General features: G+C 53.4%; 2 protein-coding genes across 2 annotated transcripts; one reads left to right on the top strand and one right to left on the bottom strand.

Moving 5' to 3' along the window:
• Window positions 1-321: 321 nt before the first annotated feature.
• Window positions 322-4408, top strand: NSUN4 (NOP2/Sun RNA methyltransferase 4). The gene is made up of 6 exons (XM_075424566.1): window positions 322-429; window positions 708-1093; window positions 2011-2165; window positions 2330-2484; window positions 3099-3223; window positions 3981-4408. Exons 1-6 carry the CDS (start codon window positions 322-324, stop codon window positions 4261-4263), a joined length of 1212 nt encoding a protein of 403 aa, XP_075280681.1. The 3' UTR covers window positions 4264-4408.
• Window positions 4409-4855: 447 nt separating this feature from the next.
• Window positions 4856-19146, bottom strand: LOC104339538 (fatty-acid amide hydrolase 1-like). The gene is given in 21 exon segments (XM_075424087.1): window positions 4856-5585; window positions 6229-6374; window positions 6727-6873; window positions 7301-7353; window positions 7812-7870; window positions 8692-8809; window positions 8985-9082; window positions 9908-10033; window positions 10672-10834; window positions 11516-11722; window positions 12101-12153; window positions 12155-12235; window positions 13190-13299; window positions 13302-13337; window positions 13672-13789; window positions 14968-15045; window positions 15047-15517; window positions 17294-17386; window positions 17493-17571; window positions 18043-18168; window positions 19043-19146. Coding segments are annotated over 21 exon segments (2733 nt in total). The 3' UTR covers window positions 4856-5318.
• Window positions 19147-19179: the final 33 nt, after the last annotated feature.

Raw genomic sequence — 19179 nt, 5'->3', positions numbered from 1 at the left:
TGGGACAGGCTGCCCAGGGAGGTGGTGGAGTCCCCATCTCTGGAGGGGTTTAAAACACGCGTGGATGTGGCACTTCGGGATACGGCTCAGCAGCCGTGGTCGTGGTGGGTGACAGTTGGACCCGATGATCTCGGGTGGCCTTCCCAGCCGCAACGGTTCTGTGACTCTCCACGAGGAAAACCGCCCCTCGCCGCCACCCGCTGCTCCCGCCCGCGGCTGCCTTCCCCGGCCCCCCCCCGCCCCGGAACCCTCCCTCAGGGCCCGAGGCGCACCCGAGCCGCGGCCGGAGCCGGCTCCGCCCCGGAAGGCGGCGCGCGGGCCATGGCGGCGCTGGGCGCGCGCGGTCGGGCGGCGGCCGTGCTGCTGCGGCGGGGGCCGGGGCCGGGGCCGCGGCCGGGGCCGCGGCGGTACCGGCACAAGGAGAAGTGGGTGAGCGGGGCGGGAGGCGCGGGTCCCTGCCCTGCGGTCCCCCCGTCCCCCCGCCAACCTCCCACCCCCGCCCGTCGCACCCCCTCCTCAGGGCCCGTACGGCCGCTCCCGGTCCTGACCCCCCCCCCCCCCGGTTCCGGGGCGCAGCCGCCTCCTGCCCAGCCCGGCGCTGGATTCTCCCCAGAACCCCCCGAGGCTGGCGGCGGGGGGGGTCGGCCGGGCCGTCGAGGTGCGTTTTGCCTTTCTAACGTCTCTGGTGTTTTTATTCCCCCCCCAAGGCCGCCACGGCCCCCCGCATCCCGCCCACGCGCCTGGCCCTGCACCACCTGGACGCCGGCTGCGGCGCGCGGCTGCGGGAGCTGTGGCCCTCGGTCCGCGCCGGCCTGCTCTGCGAGCAGAAGTACGGGGCCCTGCTCAACAACTTCGCCCCCAGCGACCGCGCCGCCCGGGAGCTGGAGCTGCTGAACGCCGCCGACTTCGTGGCCGAAGCCGCCGGGAAGGCGCAGCCCGTGGGGAGAGGGGACAGCGCGTCCCTGGAGGAGTCCGGCGAGGGCAGGGTGATGGCACGGGCGGTGACGTCACCGCCGCTTCGCACCTCCTTCAGCCCCAACATCAAGTGTTACACCTTCCCCAGGGGAGACATCACGCGCTTCCGCCCCGCACGGTGAGGTTCAACAAGGGCAAGTGCAGGGTCCTGCACCGGGGGAGGAACAACCCCATGCACCAGTACAGGCTTGGGGTGGACCTGCTGGAGAGCAGCTCTGTGGAGAGGGACCTGGGTGTGCTGGTGGACGACAGGTTAACAATGAGCCAGCAGTGTGCCCTGGCTGCCAAGAAAGCCAATGGGATCCTGGGGTGCATCAAGAAGAGTGTGGCCAGCAGGACGAGGGAGGTTCTCCTTCCCCTCTACACTGCCCTGGTGAGGCCTCATCTGAGGTACTGTGTCCAGTTCTGGGCTCCCCAGTTCAAGAAAGGAGGAGCTACTGGGGAGAGTCCGGCAGAGGGCTATGAGGATGGTGAGGGGACTGGAGCATCTCTCCTACGAGGAGAGGCTGAGGGAGCTGGGCTTGTTCAGCCTGAAGAAGAGAAGGCTGAGAGGAGACCTTATAAATGTTTATAAATATCTCAAGGGTGGGTGTCAGGAGGATGGGGCCAAGCTCTTTTCAGTGGTGCCCAGCGACAGGACAAGGGGCAATGGGCACAAACTGAGGCACAGGAAGTTCCGTCTGAACATGAGGAAGAACTTCTTCCCTCTGAGGGTGACGGAGCACTGGAACAGGCTGCCCAGGGAGGCTGTGGAGTCTCCTTCTCTGGAGATATTCAAGACCCGCCTGGACAAGGTCCTGTGCAGCCTGCTGTAGGTGACCCTGCTTCGGCAGGGGGGTTGGACTAGATGACCCACAGAGGTCCCTTCCAACCCTGAATGTTCTGTGATTCTGTGACAGGCCACCCGCTGTTGTTACCAGTCTGGGGGCTGCGCGGCTGGGAGCTGCTTCTCCCCCTCCCCGTCCTCACCCCAGCCGCTGGTTTCTTTTCCCCTCGCCCATTTGCCTTTTTTTCCCGCAAACTGGTGATTTCCAGGCCGGACGCTCTGGGGCTCCTCGACTATTACCTCATGGATGCAGCGTCTCTCCTGCCCGTCCTGGCCCTCAACGTGCAGCCGGATGACTTCGTCCTCGACCTCTGTGCGGCGCCGGGGGGCAAGACGCTGGCTCTGCTGCAGACGGGGGTTTGTGGTAAGCAGAAGCGGGTGCTCCTCGGCCCCTTGCGTGAAACGGGGCTGGGAGAGCGCGCTGTGCCCAGTAATGTCTGCCCCTTCATCATTTCTGGTTACAAGAGTTGGAATCGGGTGTGTTCCTACAAGAGTGACGTTCCCCACGTGCCTGTTCTGTCCTCTCAGGGCACCTGACAGCCAACGATGTCTCCGTTTCCCGGACGAGGAGGCTGCACCAGATGCTCCACAGCTACGTTCCCAAAGAAATCAGGGAAACCGTGAGCGTCACGTCCTGTGACGGAAGGGACTGGGGGCAGCTGGAAGGTGGCACTTTCCATAAGGTGGGTGATCGGGATCCGGTGAAGATAAACCCATCTAGGTCACTTTCCTCCTGTTTCAGAGGAAGACAGCGGCTTTTCCAATGGTAGAATTGTGTAGTTTTCCATAATCTTAAATGCAGAGAAAGAGACGAGACTGAGCCACGTATGGAGTGATATTTCCTCCTGCTGTACCCTCCCTGCAGGATCTGGTGCAATCGGGAGTTGGACCTTTATTTACCTGTGCAATACCCCTTAAAAATCATGTTCTAATCCATCACCTGAAAGGGGTTAAATGTGGGGATGGGATAATTCTTGTTTCTCAGCCCTGTCCAGCCGCGGGAGCTGGGTTTGTTACCCCGGGAGGTGTCACAGCCCGTGGGTGCCGCAGTAGATGCACAGAGTAGCGGCGTTAAACGAGGACACGCGTGAGGGCATGGTGTCACCCGCCGTCTCTGTGTCTGTCTGCGCATTCCCCGAACGCAGAACGAGTTGCAGCTCAGCGTGGGCGCGTGGCTGCACTCGGGCAGCGTCGCCTGGGCGAGGTACCGACCGCTGCTCGGTGCCTGGCAGGGGTGGAGGAGTCAGGCGAGGGGACTCGCTGAGCTCGGCCTGGTGCCGGACCTCTGCTGCTGCAGGTCCTGGTGGATGTGCCCTGCACGACGGACAGGCACTCTGTCACGGAGGAGGACAACAACATCTTCCACAAGAGGCGAACCAAGGAGCGGCAGATGTTGCCCATGCTGCAGCTGCAGCTGCTGATGTGAGTGAGCTCGATGCTGCGTTCTGGTGCTGCTGGCGTTAGGGTGGCAGCTCTCCGTGCCCAGCGCTGACACCTCTTCTGGCTTCATCTGTCTCCCACTGGGAAATGTGGAAACTGCGTGGAGCGTTCTGGAGTGGCAACAGTCAAACGCATCAAATCACAATAAGCGTGAGAAGGTGCAGATGTGCAGATCAGGTGTCCTTGCTGTCTCGAGCAGTAGGAGGTGGGGAGGAGGGTCTAAGGAACGGGGTTGGCATAGCATTGTCCTTTTGTGTGATGATCTCCTGGGACCCGGCAGTCAGCCTGGGAGGATTCCGGGGTGTCCACATCTCCCAGTGGACACGGGGCGCTTCGTCACCCCGTTTTGCTGGGAAGGCTGGATGGGCTGGCTGCAAGCTGGGACGATAGGGAGCAGAGCTTAGAGAGTCCCCTGGCAGCGCTTGAGCTGCGAGAGCCTCTTCCGCTGTACGTACTCGTGTCCCAGTCGCTTGGAGGAGAGTGCAGGATTACTCCTTCCAGCTGCTCTCCGGTAGCGTCTCTCCCGTCTTTAGTGTTTATCACCCTGAGCATCTTTTTGACCCATATTGCCCAGGTCTAAACCAGTCCTCAGGCTGCAGTGATGCAGTGAGACTGCTGAGGCTGGGGAGTTCAAGGAGATTTGCCTCTCGCCTCCTACGAGTTACGTGCTGCCTGCCCAGTTTCGGTGGCTGGGGGTGCCGGCGTCCCGTGACGGTGTGTGTGCTCCTCTCGCCCGCAGGGCTGGGATCCTCGCTACCAAGCCGGGAGGAGAGGTGGTGTATTCTACGTGCTCCCTCTCCCTGCTGCAGAACGAATGTGTGATCGAGAGAGCAGCAGAAATTGCAGAAACCCAGTTTAACATCGGCATCCACGTCGAGGACTTGAGCCACTTTCGGACGCTCTTCCAGGACACGTTTTCCTTCTTCTCGGATTGCCGGATGGGGGAGCTTGTTCTGCCTCACCTCACAGCCAACTTCGGACCTACCTACTTCTGCAAATTACGTCGGATGCGGAAGGGGTGACAGATGGTGTCTGCTGGCTGTCAGGAAATACTCCAGATTTTCCAGGGAAAGCAAAACTGCTTTATATTTATTTTTCTTTTTAAAACGTCCCAAAGGAAGTCTGCTTTTTTACTGCAGACATAGAGAATAAATGAGAAAGACCTGCTGTGGAGTCCCCTGCGTCTTTATGTGTTTGAGTTTGGGGTGTTTAATCTAGGAAAGAGAGAGGTTTTATGAGAAGGAGCAATTCATCCATCCACCCATCTCAGGATGGGGTAAATCACCCTGGGCAGATACTGCTCTCGCTCCTATCTGACTGCTTTGATCCTGCATGAGCGGGTTTGGGTTAATAAACACCATCTGGGGATCGGAGCCTTTCTGTCACAGAGCTCACCATCTGTCTAATAGTGTTGCATCTGTCTCTGCCTATCTCCTACCTTCAGAAAGAGCAGCCTGAGGTCCCGAAATACGAGATTCCTAAGAGTGGCCCTGCTGTGAGGCTGGAAATGTGCTTGGGATGCTCGAGATCTGGTGGTGGAAACAGCCTGGTGCTGTGGAAAGGCCAGCGACTGGTGCCATCCCTCACAGACAGGAGTGCTGTGCTTGAGAGGGAAAGCGTCAACACTCCTGTGCACGTTAGATGCTGTTTAATGTCCGGTGGGAAGGTGTTGGTATGATATGAGTAATAACTGTGCATTCAATACAATCACAGCCATCAGTGAGGGATTACTGGAGTTTATGAGAAGAGTTGCTTAATAGGTATGATTTTATTTTTGTGAGCAAAATGCAGAGATGGGGTGGGTAGACACAGCTGTATTCCTTACAGGGCAGCCCGTGGTTACATCCACATGAAGTTACTCCAGTGCCAGCAAGACAAAGCTATTGATCTTTGGCGGTCCTTTTCTCCCAGCATCACCCTGCTCCTGCAGGAGGCAGCGTAGATGAAGATGAGGGAGAGCCCCCATCCATGCCCGTCCTTCCAGGTGCGTGCAGGTTGTAGATTTATCATCATTTGAGCCCAGCTTAAGCCAGTCCTGCCCTCCACATGGCATCTTGGTTCCTTGCAGGTTCTGTGCTTATTGGCAAGGAGGCGGGGTCAGGTTCCTTCCTCCTTCTCTCCTCGCTGTAATCTCTGCACTGCTGATTGCAAAGGAGAAGTGGAGCAGCGCTGTCCCTTTTGCCTCGCCTCTGGCCCTGCGGGCGCGGGACTGTGGGGGCCGTGCCGCTCTCTTCTCACGGTGGAGGGTCTCAACCTCCTTCATGAGCCGGAGGCACAGCTCCTCCGGCCACGGCGCGGCCACGCACGGTGCAGCCATGGGCAGCCCCACGGCTGCTGCCACAGCCTGCGGTGGGGGCACGAGCAGAGAGGGGTTACCCGGCGGGCTCAGACCTCCAGCAGCTTTTGGAAACCTGGTCTAGGCACATGGCTCGTCCCGGAGAGTGGGGAGGTTGGAGGTTGAGCCCTGCTGCTCAAGCAGCCTTAGCACACTGGGGCTGGGGAAGGCTCTTGCTGTTCTCATGATGCAAGTGGTTGCCAAATCTTGGGCAGCTTGTTTAAGATCCCTTCCCCCAGCCAGCTCTGCTTTGAGCTCTAATGCAGCCAGATCCCGTTTCCTTCAGCTTCCTCATTCCTGATCCATGCTCCGCTGGCAGCCTGGGACTGGTGAAGGCGTCACAGAGCAGAAGCAAAGTGCAGTGCAGTGGCTGTCATAAGGACCTACTTGAAGATGCCTTGCTGCATGGCTCCTTTCTGGTTTCAGCCTATAATCCAGCCTGGGGGTGCTCCCCCAGTCTCCCCAAAGCTTAGCGACTTACATTTTTGGGGCCTGGGAGAAAAGGGATTTGCAAGGGGTGTATAAAGAAAGGTGAAATTTTTTTCCAGCGTGCCCACATCGATGGAGACATTGATGAGCCCTTGATTTCAGTGAAACTATCACTTGAACACCCGTCAGCAGTCTCTGCTCCACCACTTTCCATGTTGCATACCTGCTTCAGCGTCTGGTCCCAGGGGTCATCACAGCATCCACGGTAGAGCTTTGGCTCTTCCTCACCAGCTTCTGTCACCGTGCTGACGGGTACAACCCCATCGGGGAAGTTCCAGATGTTGTACAGCATCGTGGAGGAGATGGCAGCTGAGGGAAGCAGAAGAGAGAATGCAGGTAGTCACAGCCTCCTGTCTTCCTTCAAACTTACACGACCCATGTTCACTGAAGCCCCTGAGAACCAGCTGCTGCTGGAAGGAGAGATTGCACAGGGCTGGTCATCTGCAGGTCCAGGTTCTGCTGTGAGAAACAACTGCCATCAGATCACTTCATCCATGTGTCTATCTCCATCTGCTCAGATAGCTTTATGGTAGTTATTTTTGCTTCCTAGTGCCCATGAAATGCTTAGGTGGGTGGTGAAGCTCCACAGTAGTGGCCATTTCTTTCCAGTCTCAAACACGGAGGTCCTCTGCCCCCCCCGGAATGTTGCAGACTCACTCACTGAGGAGTTTCCTGGGGTATCCCATGGTGAAGGCAAGCCCCAGGACAGGGCACAGCACCACGTCCAGCCAGAGTTCCCTCCACTGGACGATGAACTCGGTGCGGTATGCCTTGGGGAGGAGAAGGGAGATGACATGGAGGCCACGTCATGGATGACATCTCGGCTGCTCCAGGGTGTGCACCAGGCTCTGGCATGGCCGAGAAGGCAGCAGCAGGCAGCTGTGCTTGAGGGAAGAGGCAGGGGAGCGTGTGAGTGTCTGCCTCTAGAGCATGGGGCCAGGAGTTGGAAAGGTCCCTCTTTAGCCATCCCCACTCCTGGGACAGCCTTCCTCGTGCTGGGGTCATCGAACGTGGGGCATTTGGGCACGAGCACTGTGGGCAACCAATAAAGTCCTGGCTGGTTTGACCAAAAAGTCCACCTACCCTATTCCTGTCTCTCTTTTGTGCCTTTCCCTCCATCTTGTCTCGTCCCCAGCACCCCCCTGCACAACCCCTTTCCTAACTGATGACCTGGCACTTGCCATAAAGCCTCAACTTGTAGCATGATGCTAGAGACAAAAGTCCTCAAAACATACCTCTATGTGATGGTGGTGATTCCACATCTCCTTCATTGACCTGCAAGTAGAAACTGTAGCAACATTGTTAAGCTGTAAGAGGACAAAGAATTGCTTGAATAATCCTCCAAATTGATAAGCCCCAGTGATTTTAGCAATTACTCAAAACAATACATCTTTCACAATTGCTTAAAGTTTCCTTTGGCATTTTGCCAAGCAATTAAGCAACAAATGCCTGGAAGTGGTAGAGAGAAGGTTTCTCTTGTGAGCCTGGATTTAGTACTCATGTCGGCCACAGGCTTCCTCTATGACCTTATCCATCCAAGTCCCTCAGTCCTTTCAGGACAACTCTAGGGGCAGTGCGAGACTGGGGAGATGCGTTCCTAAAGGCTGAAGCCACGTCCAGGATGGAGGGACAGTCCTGGCAGAGAGGTCAGAGCCTGTGGTGAATCCAGTCCCCCCCGCCATGGATGCTTAGAGCAGAAGGTACTGTTCATTTTCACAGACGTCCCTGGGGACAATGCCATCTTACCTCATTCCACCCAAGGCACTCAAATAGCCAGACGGGGAAACCGGAGAGGCAAGAGGTTCCTGTTAGGGACATGACATGGGGGTGCAGTAACTTGTGCCATCCCGGGAAACCCCCGGTCCCATCCTGCCTCTGTCCCTGGGGATGCTGCCCCGAGAGTGAATGATGATGATTAAAAATGCTCCTCGTGGTTCTGAATTTACTTTGCTTCCAACTTCTTGTTGTTGTTTCCCTGTTTCTTTCTTACAGTCCAATATTTCCTGCTCACAGAGGAATGCACTGACTTGAACCAAGTCGCCTTTCATAATTTTTGAGAAATCAAAGATTGGTATCTCACAGAAGCAAGACCTCTACAAGCGCTTTGATTGCCTCCCATTCACTGCTACTTTTTTGATCCTGTCAGCTGAGAACCACCCAACTGGACAGAGAGGCAGAGAAAGTGGAGGATGGAGGAGAGAAGCTCTGCAAAAGGATGCTCAGCGTGAAAGGGCTACAGTGAGGGCCAGCCCTTATTAATCACCAGGAGTCCCCATGAAGGTGTGATCTTTGGGAGGCCTCCAACACAGAGATAGAACTTCAACCTCGAGTCCCTCTGCTGCAGTAATCCCAGTGCATGAATCTGCAGGAAATGGGACACTGCTGGGTCTAGCATTTGAAGAACCACTTGCTGTGTGCTCTGCATTAATCTTTTACAGCTCTTGGCTGGTCCTTCTCTCATTTCCCTTTGCGCTGGATAAACCCCAGCAGGGGTCTAGAAAAGACCTTCCAAAGTGATAGCATGTGCCTTGGCCTGGAATCCCAGTGTTTCTAGTTAAAGGTGTCTTTCAGTACCATCAGGTTTTCAAGCATCTCAAGGCCTTGCTGACACCACTCAGCTTTGAGCCTGACGCCAGGGGCTCACAAGAGGTTTGAGAATCAGAGCCAGCAGCTTCTTCCCCAGCCTCGGGTTCTTGCAGCAATTCACCTGTGGTTTCAAGCTTGAATCTACAATATCTCGTGCGCTGAGAGATGACAAGAGGAGAGGATCATGCCAGAGAAGCTGTTTGCCCTTTCTCAGAAACCTGAGTATCTGCTGTTTGGGGTGGGAGAGATGGGCTTGTTTTGCCTGTGCGTTGTGCCCATGGGCCTGGGGACGGAGGTGTTTTACAGCACTGCTGCTGGAAGGCTCCCACTTACAACACGTCCAACAAAGCACAGCCTCCTTCAGCAATAAACGTCTTCAAAAACAGTTCAGTCACGACATAGTGGATCCAAGGTGGAGAAAAGGGCACCAGCTGCACCAAAACACAAGATTATGTGGCAGCCTGGGGATGTGAATAATTTCCAAGACCAGACTGTGGATGTACTTCAAAGGCAGAGCAGCATCTCCCTTGGGTTCCACATGCCAGCGGAGGCCCCGGCTCAACCCTTTACCAGCTCAGGCATCTCCTCATGGGATTATTCCTCCCTGACAGCCATTTGGCTCAGATCTGAGACCTCTCCAGAGCTGTTTGCTCCTTCATCCTGCTCTGGGCTGTCACTGAGCCAGAAACTGCACCGGTTTCCAGCCTGTCCGGACATCTCTCAGACATGGACTCACTTTGCTGTGAACTAGCATCACAAGCTTGTTTCCACAGATAGGTCTAGATGGAGGGAAAGGCTTTTCTTATCTCGTGCCCGATGGCCCTTTTGCCTCCGTGTTCCAGGAAGGACAGAGGTCTCCATGGACTTTGGGGAGGAAAACACCTCTCAGAGCCCTTCTGGGGAAGGACAGACCTAGAAAATGCCAGGGGAACCTTTCAGGGTCAAATGCAGCACGTCATGGATGCTCCTGTCTGGTGTGGACCACAGCAGAGATGGATTTGTTGCATCCCTGACCCCCTGAAGGTACAAGCTTGCTAATTGCTAGTGCTGTTTCCCCATGAGATGCCCTGCTACCCTTGGTAGGCACGTGGCTGCATTGTGTTACGTGGCTGTAGTAACTTAATCTCACACCTCTGGTAGGTTGTTTATCCCACAGCTGGGTTTGGGAGCTACGTCTGGTTTCTGCAGGGCGATTTCAGCAGTGAGGAGCAAAGCTGGGGGAAGCTCAGTGAGAAGAGCGGGGTGGCTGTGCTCGCCTGGTGCCTGGCCGCCTGCAGAGCCCCCCCGGTTTCCCACACAGCCCACCGCATGCAGGGGGGCAGCGGGAAGTAGCTGTCCGTGTCGTAGTAGCCGACCCGCAGAGAAGCAGAGCTGGAGTACACCTGGAGCAAAGAGCCACCGGCTGAGCATTTCCAGCCCTGCTGGGCGTAGGGCTGCCCCATGCTGAAGCCCGCTGCCAGAGGGAATAAAAGCTCCAGATGTTAGGGAGTAAGTAATTTTCTGGTTTGCTGCTTATCGTTTCCATGAGTTACCCTTTCCTAATGTCCGCCCCAGCCTTTTTCTCCAGCCTTCCCTTCACCCCTCTCTTCAGATAGACCACAGCCACTGAAGACCAGTAGATTACACCATTGCTACAAGGAATGGAGGTGAAAAAAAACCCTGAAGCTCATCTGCTGCAGAGGGAAAGGGAATATCCTCAGTCAAGAGATTTGCTGCAGGAGTTTCTGATCCTGTCTCATCTTCCCCTAAAAACCTCCAGCTTTTTTACTCCTGATGTTGCCTTCCTCCTCATTCTTTTCTGGGGTCTCTTGGTCTGATAAGCTACACAGCAGCTCAGAAGACAGAAAGGACAACTACTTATTAACCTATTTTTTTCTAATAATTATGAATTGTGCCCTCAAAAAGAGCTAACAAGTTACTGGAAACCAGTACTGTAAAGGTAACTGGATCCTTAAAGAATGCATATGTTGAGTGTACAGCACCCTCACAAGAACTGGGGCTTGCTGACTTAAGGACTCACCTCCTTATCGAAGGGGATGGGGACCACGGTGGGGTCCAGCTGGAACATCTCCTGGCAGAGCAGCGCCTTCATGCACAGGGCCAGACTGTCCGTGTCCCTCACCATCATCCCCAGCACACAAGGAACTGGGGTGGGATGAGAGCAAACATCCACACTAAGCAAACTGGTCCACCCCTCTGCATGGCCATGTTGGCTGCAAGGGACAGTCAGGCATTGAGGTGGGATGATTCAGATGGCCTCTGGACAGGTCTTGGCTATCTCTGGCTTTCCTCTGGCCTAGAGGAGGACATAGGACTCTTCACAGCATATAGACAAAAGCAGTTAAAAATTCACTTACCTGCCAGGATCTCACTGTACAGGGTCACTCACTCCAGACAGGCTGCGGAAAAAGAAAAGAAAGGATGTTGTCATTTCAGTAACTGTGAGATAGTCCCAATAGGTCTGAAAAGCATAGTGGGTTCTTCAGGTCAGGACCCAAACCAGAAGGAAATTATTGAAAGTATTTGATTTGAGCTACATGAAACGGAAAAGTTTGGTCAAAATGAAAAAAGGCTTAGACCTAAAATCTTAGTTTTGTTTTAACCAAAAATGTTCCATTTTGGCATTAATTAACCACTTTAGCCCCCTTTTCCTTTTAACTCCAGACCAGATTTACAATGAAAACATGGCCATTTCCCCTCAAAACCTAACAACGCTGCCTCCTGGGAGAGGTTTTGAACAAAGCAAGTCAGCCTTTAAGAAACTGTCCTGTCTTACTGTCCTCGCTGAGTACCTTGCCCCTTCTGCTGAGTTTGACACTTAGCAGGCTCCTCGCAGGGTGGGAAGGGCGGACCCCAGCACCTACCTGAGCCGTTCAGCTGTGGGTTTGAGCCTGCAAAGCCTGCAGAAGCTGGACGGCAGGCAGATGATGCTGCCAATGTCTGAGCCGATGCCCAGCATGGAGCCTCCCCCCATGACCAGAGCTCCCTCCCCTCCTGAGGAGCCCCCAGGGCCCTTCTGCTGGTTGAGGGGGTTCAGGGTCTGGCTGAAGATGGGATTGCTGCAGTCATAGCTGGGGAGAAGAAAGCCAGCAAGTGGGCTGTCAGGAACAGCCTAACACCTTGAGTTTGTTGGCTCTCCCTCGCAGTGAGCATAGGTGACATAGCCAGCCTCATCCTTCCATCCTGTAAATCCCTTAGGACACGGCTCATTCCTATGAGCCTCCGCTCTCCCTCCCATGCACAAGTACACTTGTCATGGTAGGTTTTTTCCCTCTTAATCTTATCTGAAAGCTATTTTCAGTAGAACTGAGATTGTTGGCAGCTGATGAAGGAGGGACTCCTCCAGGCAACATCTCAGGAGATGGGAAGGAGCCTGTCCCGGGACCTACAGGCTGGGTTTTAGCTTCAGGAGCTCAACCGGAGGAAAGATTTCTAATGGGGTATGTTACTTGAAGAGGGACTGTTGCATGTTGGTCATTGCAAATGGGATGGCCCCCTGTCTTCTTCAGAACCTTGACTAAGACGCTGTCCTCCTGCACCGGAGTGGCCAGGAATTGCACAAACCTACAGGTCAACAGATGCCCCTGCAGCAAGGAGAAGTGACAGCGGACATGGTCAGTGTAGTTCTCCTGCAGTTTTGGAAGGATGATATGGTGTCCCCTTTGGAGGGGGAGGAGGGGGCAGCGGTACTAACCCACTGCCTAGCAAGCCCTTGCATGAAGGGCCAAGGACTCCCTCTCCTTCCATCCTTGGCAGATGGCTGCCAAGCACTTAAAGAGTTAAGGCTTCTGAAGCTGTCCTTGCTCCTTTCCATGCTATTTCTCTCCCCTGACCCAGATGCATCTCCATAGGTGCACTAGCTCAGGATCAAACCCAGCGTCCTGCCGTCCAAGTGAAGCCACCAGTGGATGTTCAGAGAGGGAATATACATCCCAGGCAAACACGGTGTGATCCGTTTTCAGCTAGCCTGGGTGTCTGGGGCTTGCTTTGGGTTTAGAGCTCTCTTAACTGTGTTGGTAAGTCAACGTGGAGGAGACTGCCTAACAAATTCAGCTCAGGGGTGCATGGTCAGTCCTCATCAGGGCTTGTCTGTGAGGGGGTCCCTGGTGTGTCTCATGCACAGGCTCTTTGCTAAGGGGCTTGGTGGCCAGGCTACAGCACAACAGGGATTCAAGGTTAACGGTTCCTGCTGCTGCTGACTTCCTAGAAGCTGAGCCATGTTCTTAGCCCTGATACTGCAAACCTCTGAGCAGAAGTCTGAGTTATAGCCTGTAGCCCAGCCTGTGCTATCTCACATGTCAGAGAAGAAGTCATTTGGATGTATACCCAAATTCACCCCTTGTTTTTTTGCTGATAGAGGCTTCTAACTGCCAGGGCTGCAGCTGCAATGAGATGTGGGGCTAGAGCCTCAGACCCAGCCAGGCTTCCCATGGTGTAAGCAGGGCGAGATCGGGCCCCTTCCCCATTCTCTGCATCCCGCCACTTCACCACCCAGCCCAGCTCATGCTGGGGCACTTCACGGGCACAAAGGGAAGCACCTTGTGGGTGGTGTGGTCCTTGATGCTGACAGGGATACCACAGAGCAGCCCTTTCTCCCTCTGCCGTTGTATTTCCTGGAGCTGCTCCTCACACTCTGGGATAAAATGTCACAAGCGTTTGTCTGCTGGGTCACTTCCAGGGCGTTTGCTGGACATGTGGAGGAATAGGTGTTAGTTAAGGACAACATCGTTACACGGCTGCGTTCAGTAGCTACCTGGATCTTCAAAACAAGGGCTAGTGGCTTGGCATGAGTGGTAACCCCCTCCCCAGAGCATCCTAGCTCAAGCCATCTCAAAAGACTGTCCAGTGATGGGTTTGACCCAAGAGACAGAGATATCCCTGCTTTTTTATGTCTTTCTCCTCATATCTGCTATATTAGAGACTTGTCATAATCACCAGCTCCAAGTCTTCTCAGCCACCAGCCCACAAACCATGTCATGGAGAACATAAGCGATTTGCCCATCACACTGTGGACAGGCACTCACCTTCTCTAAGTAGGTGCAGAGGACAGTCTTGGGGGACAGAGACCCTTCCCACAGTCTCCCAGTGAGTTCCAGCAGGGGCAGGGACAGGGCAGCATCTGTCTGGACACTGAGGACCTGCAAGGGGAAGATGAAGGGGGTGCCAGGACAGCAGCTCCAGTTACCCTTTGGCGCAGAGAGTATACGTCTCTTAATTTTTGCCAACATTATCAACAGAGCTTGCTGGAAAAGTAGACCCTGCATGTGGGTGTTCAGACCTTGAGATGCTGAGTGTCTCATCCTGAGTTTCACAGGAGCCCAGCTGTCTCTATAGAAGAGCTTCATGCATCCACTACAGCAGAGAACAAGGCAATGCCTCACATCAGAGCCTTCCTCCTGGCACTGTGGGACTTAGCCACTGACCAAGAGGTAATCTCAGCTGAGCAAACACCAGCCTGGGCAGTAGGTACTAAAGTCCTTGCACACAAGCCTCAGGCTGGCCCTGCACCCCTCAGAACTGGTACAGACAGAGTGGGCCAGCCCGGTCTGAGGAGAAACATCTGATAGCTGAAGCCCAGCAAACTGCAAAGAAGGCAGTAGGGACTCACAGGTGGGTAAGGTCTACTCAGGTGAAGAAGACTGGCAGTTCTCAGTTCCACCAGCTTTCTTTTTAAGGTTTTATATCATATTTATATATATATATAAGAAAAAAGGTTGTATAGATATGTATTGCTTGCAGCTGTTATGCTTTATCTCCAGATACGTTACCTGTGTAAGCATGAGCTGTGCTTCATTAGTGTAAGTTAGGCCAAGCATCTTCTGGGCAGGCCGCCAGGCCGGGAGCTCTCACTTGCTGGGAAGCTTTGTGGAAGTTCTTTTGAAGACTCTCCAAGAGCCACCCAGAAGCCAGATTTTAATGACAAAGCTATAGAGGTGTGGACAGATGTCTAAACTTAGGAAGAGGAAAAAGCTTTCTTGCTTCCGCCCGTAGAGGCAAGAAACATTTCTAGATCCTGAAAGAACTGCGTTTTGTATCAATGAAGGTCCAGTGCTTCATCACCTGTGTTGTCTAAAACCTCTTCCCAGCAAGTAATTCACATATGTCTGGCTGTAGACTCCCACAACATCTCATCCATCTTGAGGTGTGAGCTCCCTTCATCCCAAGGCAGCCTTTCCTCTTGTTGAGGGCTGCTGGCACATCTCCCTTGGACTCCTTGCTATAAAAGCTATGGAGGCACGAGCTGGAAGGGGAAGCTGAATAACAGCATCAGCAGACACCCCGGTGGGACTCAGACCCTCCCAGAAGTACGGGTTACCTGCTCCCTGCACTGCTGGGCAGCCTTTGCTATTTTCTTCATACCCTCATCCCGGGTCCTCTGAGCCTTTTCCATTTTTCTTCTGGATCTGCCTTTTGCCCAGCTGTTTCCAGACGATCACGGATACTGCTGAGCCACAGAGCAGGACAAGGGCAGCATGAGGATCTACCTCCCACTCTGGCAGGAGCTGTCTCAGCTATTGCTGGATCGTAACGTGGTCTTCTCGTCTCCATGGAAGAAAAGCAAGGCAGGAGCAGGAGACCTTCCCTGCCTCCCCAGACCTGTCCCTCCTCCCAGCACCACTGCCTTGGGTCAGCAAATAGTTTGTAAGTCCAAAGTTGACCCCTGCAAAGCTGCCGTCAGTGGAGCGTGCAGTGGAGAATGATTGACCGTGAAACAGAAAAGCTGAAGTTCGCCCAGTGGACCTTGGGGCATCGGGTTGACAGGGGCTTTCTGGACTGCAGGAAGTTGTCCGCTGGGGAGGAAGGGCTGTGGGATCAGCTGAACAAAAGAAGCAAGGAAATGGCTGCTCTCCTATTTCCTGCGTAGCCTGAGAGCACAATGGGAGAAAGGGAAAAAACAGCTTGAAATCACAAGACTTCCCTGCACAGGGATGGGGAACAGTAGGACGAGAGGATGCATAGCTGTGGGGTACCTGCTCGCTCACCACATGCCTTAGCTGTTCTCATGGTGGCCAGAAGCTGTTCCAGAAGGCCTGTAGGACAGGGCTCAAAACTGCCGTGATGCCTGCATGCACCAGGAGGAGAAGCTGTTCCACCCCAGGAGAGAGCATGCTGGTGTTGCCTTAGGAGTGGAAAATCCTGCAGGGCTGCAGGCCAGAAGCAAACTATTTCCAATAGGCATTAGGACAGCTAGCATCTGAGGTCTTTCCAGCGCAGATGCCTCTCACTACAAGCACACAACAACTGTGCACAGAGCTGAAGGCAACCACCCAGCCAACATCAGGTCCAACACAAATGCCATGGTCTGCCTGTGATCTTCTCTGCTGGTTTTGGATGGTGGGTCCAACCTTGAAAAAAGTTTTCAGGCAGATGGATTGTGCATTACAAAACTTTGCAAGGCTGCGCTTGGTGGCCAGAGGCCCAGAACATGATCCTGCTCCAGCAGAGTGTGGAACTGGATATGGAAAGGAAGATGAAGAGCCTCCTCCCATCAGGTCTAGGAAGTCCTCTAATGCTTGATTTTTCATCTATTGTCATGTCCATTCTTAGCAGTTATAAGAGTTCACTGTTGTTTTCTGTAACAATTTGTGTCAGTAGGGAATGTTCTTCTCTTTGTTCTTAACTGGGGAAATTTATGAAGGACTCTGAATAAAATGGGCTTTGGCATCCTCTAAGGAGCAGGCTGGAGCTGACAGCAGTTCACTATGTGGTAACAAATTAAGCTGGCCATTTACTGTGTTCCCTTTCAGTGGCACTCTTGCTCAGAAGATGCCTCCTCCTGTTAGCTTGGTGATGCACATTTAGATACATTTTAATAAGGCAAACTAACAGTTAAGAGAAAGCTTATAATTTATGGATAGTTACTAACACACGAAAAAGTATTTGACTAGCAGCCAGTGTTCCAGATAAGGAATATCATGGTTACAGACTTGCTCAACCAAGGATGCGCGTCTGCTGTGAGACTGTGAAACAAGGAGTTAGCAAGAAAAACAAGAACTCTGGTGTCCTCAGATGATGCATGATCATAAAAAGACAAAACAAGTAGGGGTCTTCCTCCCCAAACGACCACCAGAGACCCTCTGAGACCCCCGAGCAGAAGGAGATGACTTTGCTGGCTCAGCACAATTCCCGTGAAAGTGCAGACAACCCTACTTGCACAACATAATGAGTAGGTGTTAGATAGGTGGAATAATTGTATTAGTTAGGTGGAGCTTTTTGCAACTTTTGTGTGTAAATATCCGATGATGAATTCCAGGAGGTGTGCTTGATTTGTGAAAATCTTCCACCTCACACCCTGTGCAGAATAAAAACAGCGTCTTCTTTCTAAACACACATTGTATGTTTCAGGAATTATTTTCGATTTCAGGGAACACTCAGCTAAGGCACTGATGGTTTTCCGTGAGCAGCAGCATGGGGACATGCCTGCAGCCCATCCAGCAGGTGCCTCTGGAAGGCGTGCAGAGCAGGGTCAGCATGCAGCGATGCCCAGCCCTCTCCCAGCCTCTGGGAATCCATGCAAGGTCTTCCCGAAGCAGACATGACCTCTTTGCCTATGTGACAGCAACACAACCTCTGTGATGGGCTGAGCGGACATGGGAGGTTTTTTTCCCGTGCTGGGAAGTGTCAGCGCATTGACTTCCCACATCCGCTTGTGCACTGGGACCTGTGCTCCCATCCTGCCCTTCAGACGCTCGGTAAATGTTTAACGGAGACAGAGCCAGCTGTGTCCAGACAGGCTTGGCGTTTCAAAGGGCAGAGTTATCAGCAGGCGCAGCTGCATTTCCAGGTGGCCGGATGCTGCTGAGGAAGCCACTTTGCCTGTCAATGCGTGAGCATCTCCACCTCATTCATGAACCGGAGGCATGGCTCTTCCTTCCACTGCAAGACCACGCATGGCACGGCCACGGCAGCCCCACAGCTCCTGCCACAGCCCACAGCAGGGGCACAGGCAGTGGGGAGGGACTGGAGGGAGTGAAGGTTGAATCTACCCTCGGGACTGGGATGGTTTCAAAATCCAAGCCTGTTCTGCACCCTCCGAGTAGACCTGCTGAGGCACTCCAAGAGCCATATGAAATTAGAGTCCCTGCCACGGAGAGGGGCAGCTACACGGAGGCGTATGGGCTGGGTCACAGTGGGTGGCTTTGTGTGGACCCATATCAAGGCAAAAGGGAGCAAGAGATGCTTGGGAGAAAAGTCTACTGAGAAAGAGACCACTGTCCCCATGGGGGAACTGAGGCAGGGAAGCAAAGGAATGTCCCGAGTCAAATCTTAAGTCCATAGCAGAGGCGACAGGCCTGCCCAGCTCACAGGTCAGTGTTCACTCCTCCACATTGCACTGGTGTGCACTAAACAACCAAGGCCAAGTGCAACATTTTCACAATGTTTTTCTCACCTGACACGATCCAGGTCCAAGGCCAAACTCACCAGCAGAGTTAAGATGAAAGCCAAGACCCTTTTCACACGAAGACCCAGCCTGTAGCACTGGTCTGGGATTTCAATGTGGCATCCATGACATCTCCTTCACTTTGGACCACCACAGAAAAAAGGCAGTCAGACCAGCTCAGACAGTCCACTCCTGTCCCCAGCTGCACCGTTGTTGCTTGCGAAAGCAAAACAGCACTGATGTGATTTCTTCACACTCCATCCAAGGCCTTCAGCTCTCAAGCAGGCTGGCTTTTGACAGATATTTGCTGTAACTAAACTGTCTTCCCTCTAAACTGGCAATAGTTATTTTTAAGTCAGCTTTGATGCTATTTTGATTAAAATGACAAAGAATAAATCCTGACAGTTGTATCCCATGTTCATGTTTTTGGAACCAAAGACTCTGATATGCTTTTTGAAAACAATTTACAAAACGAAGTATGTTAACTATGCTGCCCCAAAAGAATTTTAAAGACATTTCACAAAATGTTGAAATTATAGTGAAATGGGCTGGTCCACTCTAGAGAAGTGGTTCCAGTTGGCTCAGAGGGCTGAATAAATGTTTTCTGGGAACTCTCCAGTTTGTGACTCATTTCAGCCTGGAATATCTATTGGAAGCATGAGACTTTCCTCAATTCCAGTCCAACTCCATCAACACTCACAGAACATAACAGCTGGTAAGACACCACTACGTAATCTGCACCTTTCCAACAACCAAGAACATCAGCTGAGAGGTGAGAGTCTGTTTCTACCAACCCTTTTTCGCGTTGCTCAGCCAGGACCCTGTTGGCTCTCCCTGAACATACTGGAGTAGGGTGGGGAGAGAAACCTCCCATACCAACCCTCACACCGCTGATAGCAGGGGTTGATTTCTCTCCTGACCATCCCTATATCTTTCCCATTTTTGTGGGTATTGCACTATTTTTCTTGGACCTTTCCATGGCCAAGTGGGTTGTACGGATCCTACTTACAACTTCTCCAGCAAACTAGAGACACCATCAGCAAAGATGCTGCAGAGAGCTGTTGGTTCCACCAGAAGTCCGGGAGCATTCCTATTTCTTCCGTCATGCCTCATGTCTCACACAGGTCTGTCCCCACTGAGTGACAG

Source organism: Opisthocomus hoazin, chromosome 6, assembly GCF_030867145.1.
Source record: "Opisthocomus hoazin isolate bOpiHoa1 chromosome 6, bOpiHoa1.hap1, whole genome shotgun sequence".
Taxonomy (NCBI): domain Eukaryota; kingdom Metazoa; phylum Chordata; class Aves; order Opisthocomiformes; family Opisthocomidae; genus Opisthocomus; species Opisthocomus hoazin.
This window is presented reverse-complemented; position numbering and strand designations above follow the sequence as displayed.

Coding starts and splice junctions, on each gene's coding strand:
- NSUN4 (XM_075424566.1), top strand. CDS start 322: ATGGCGGCGCTGGGCGCGCGCGGTCGGGCGGCGGCCGTGCTGCTGCGG. Junction 1,094..2,010: donor ACGCGCTTCCGCCCCGCACG/GTGAGGTTCAAC, acceptor GGTGATTTCCAG/GCCGGACGCTCTGGGGCTCC. Junction 3,224..3,980: donor CTGCAGCTGCAGCTGCTGAT/GTGAGTGAGCTC, acceptor TCTCGCCCGCAG/GGCTGGGATCCTCGCTACCA.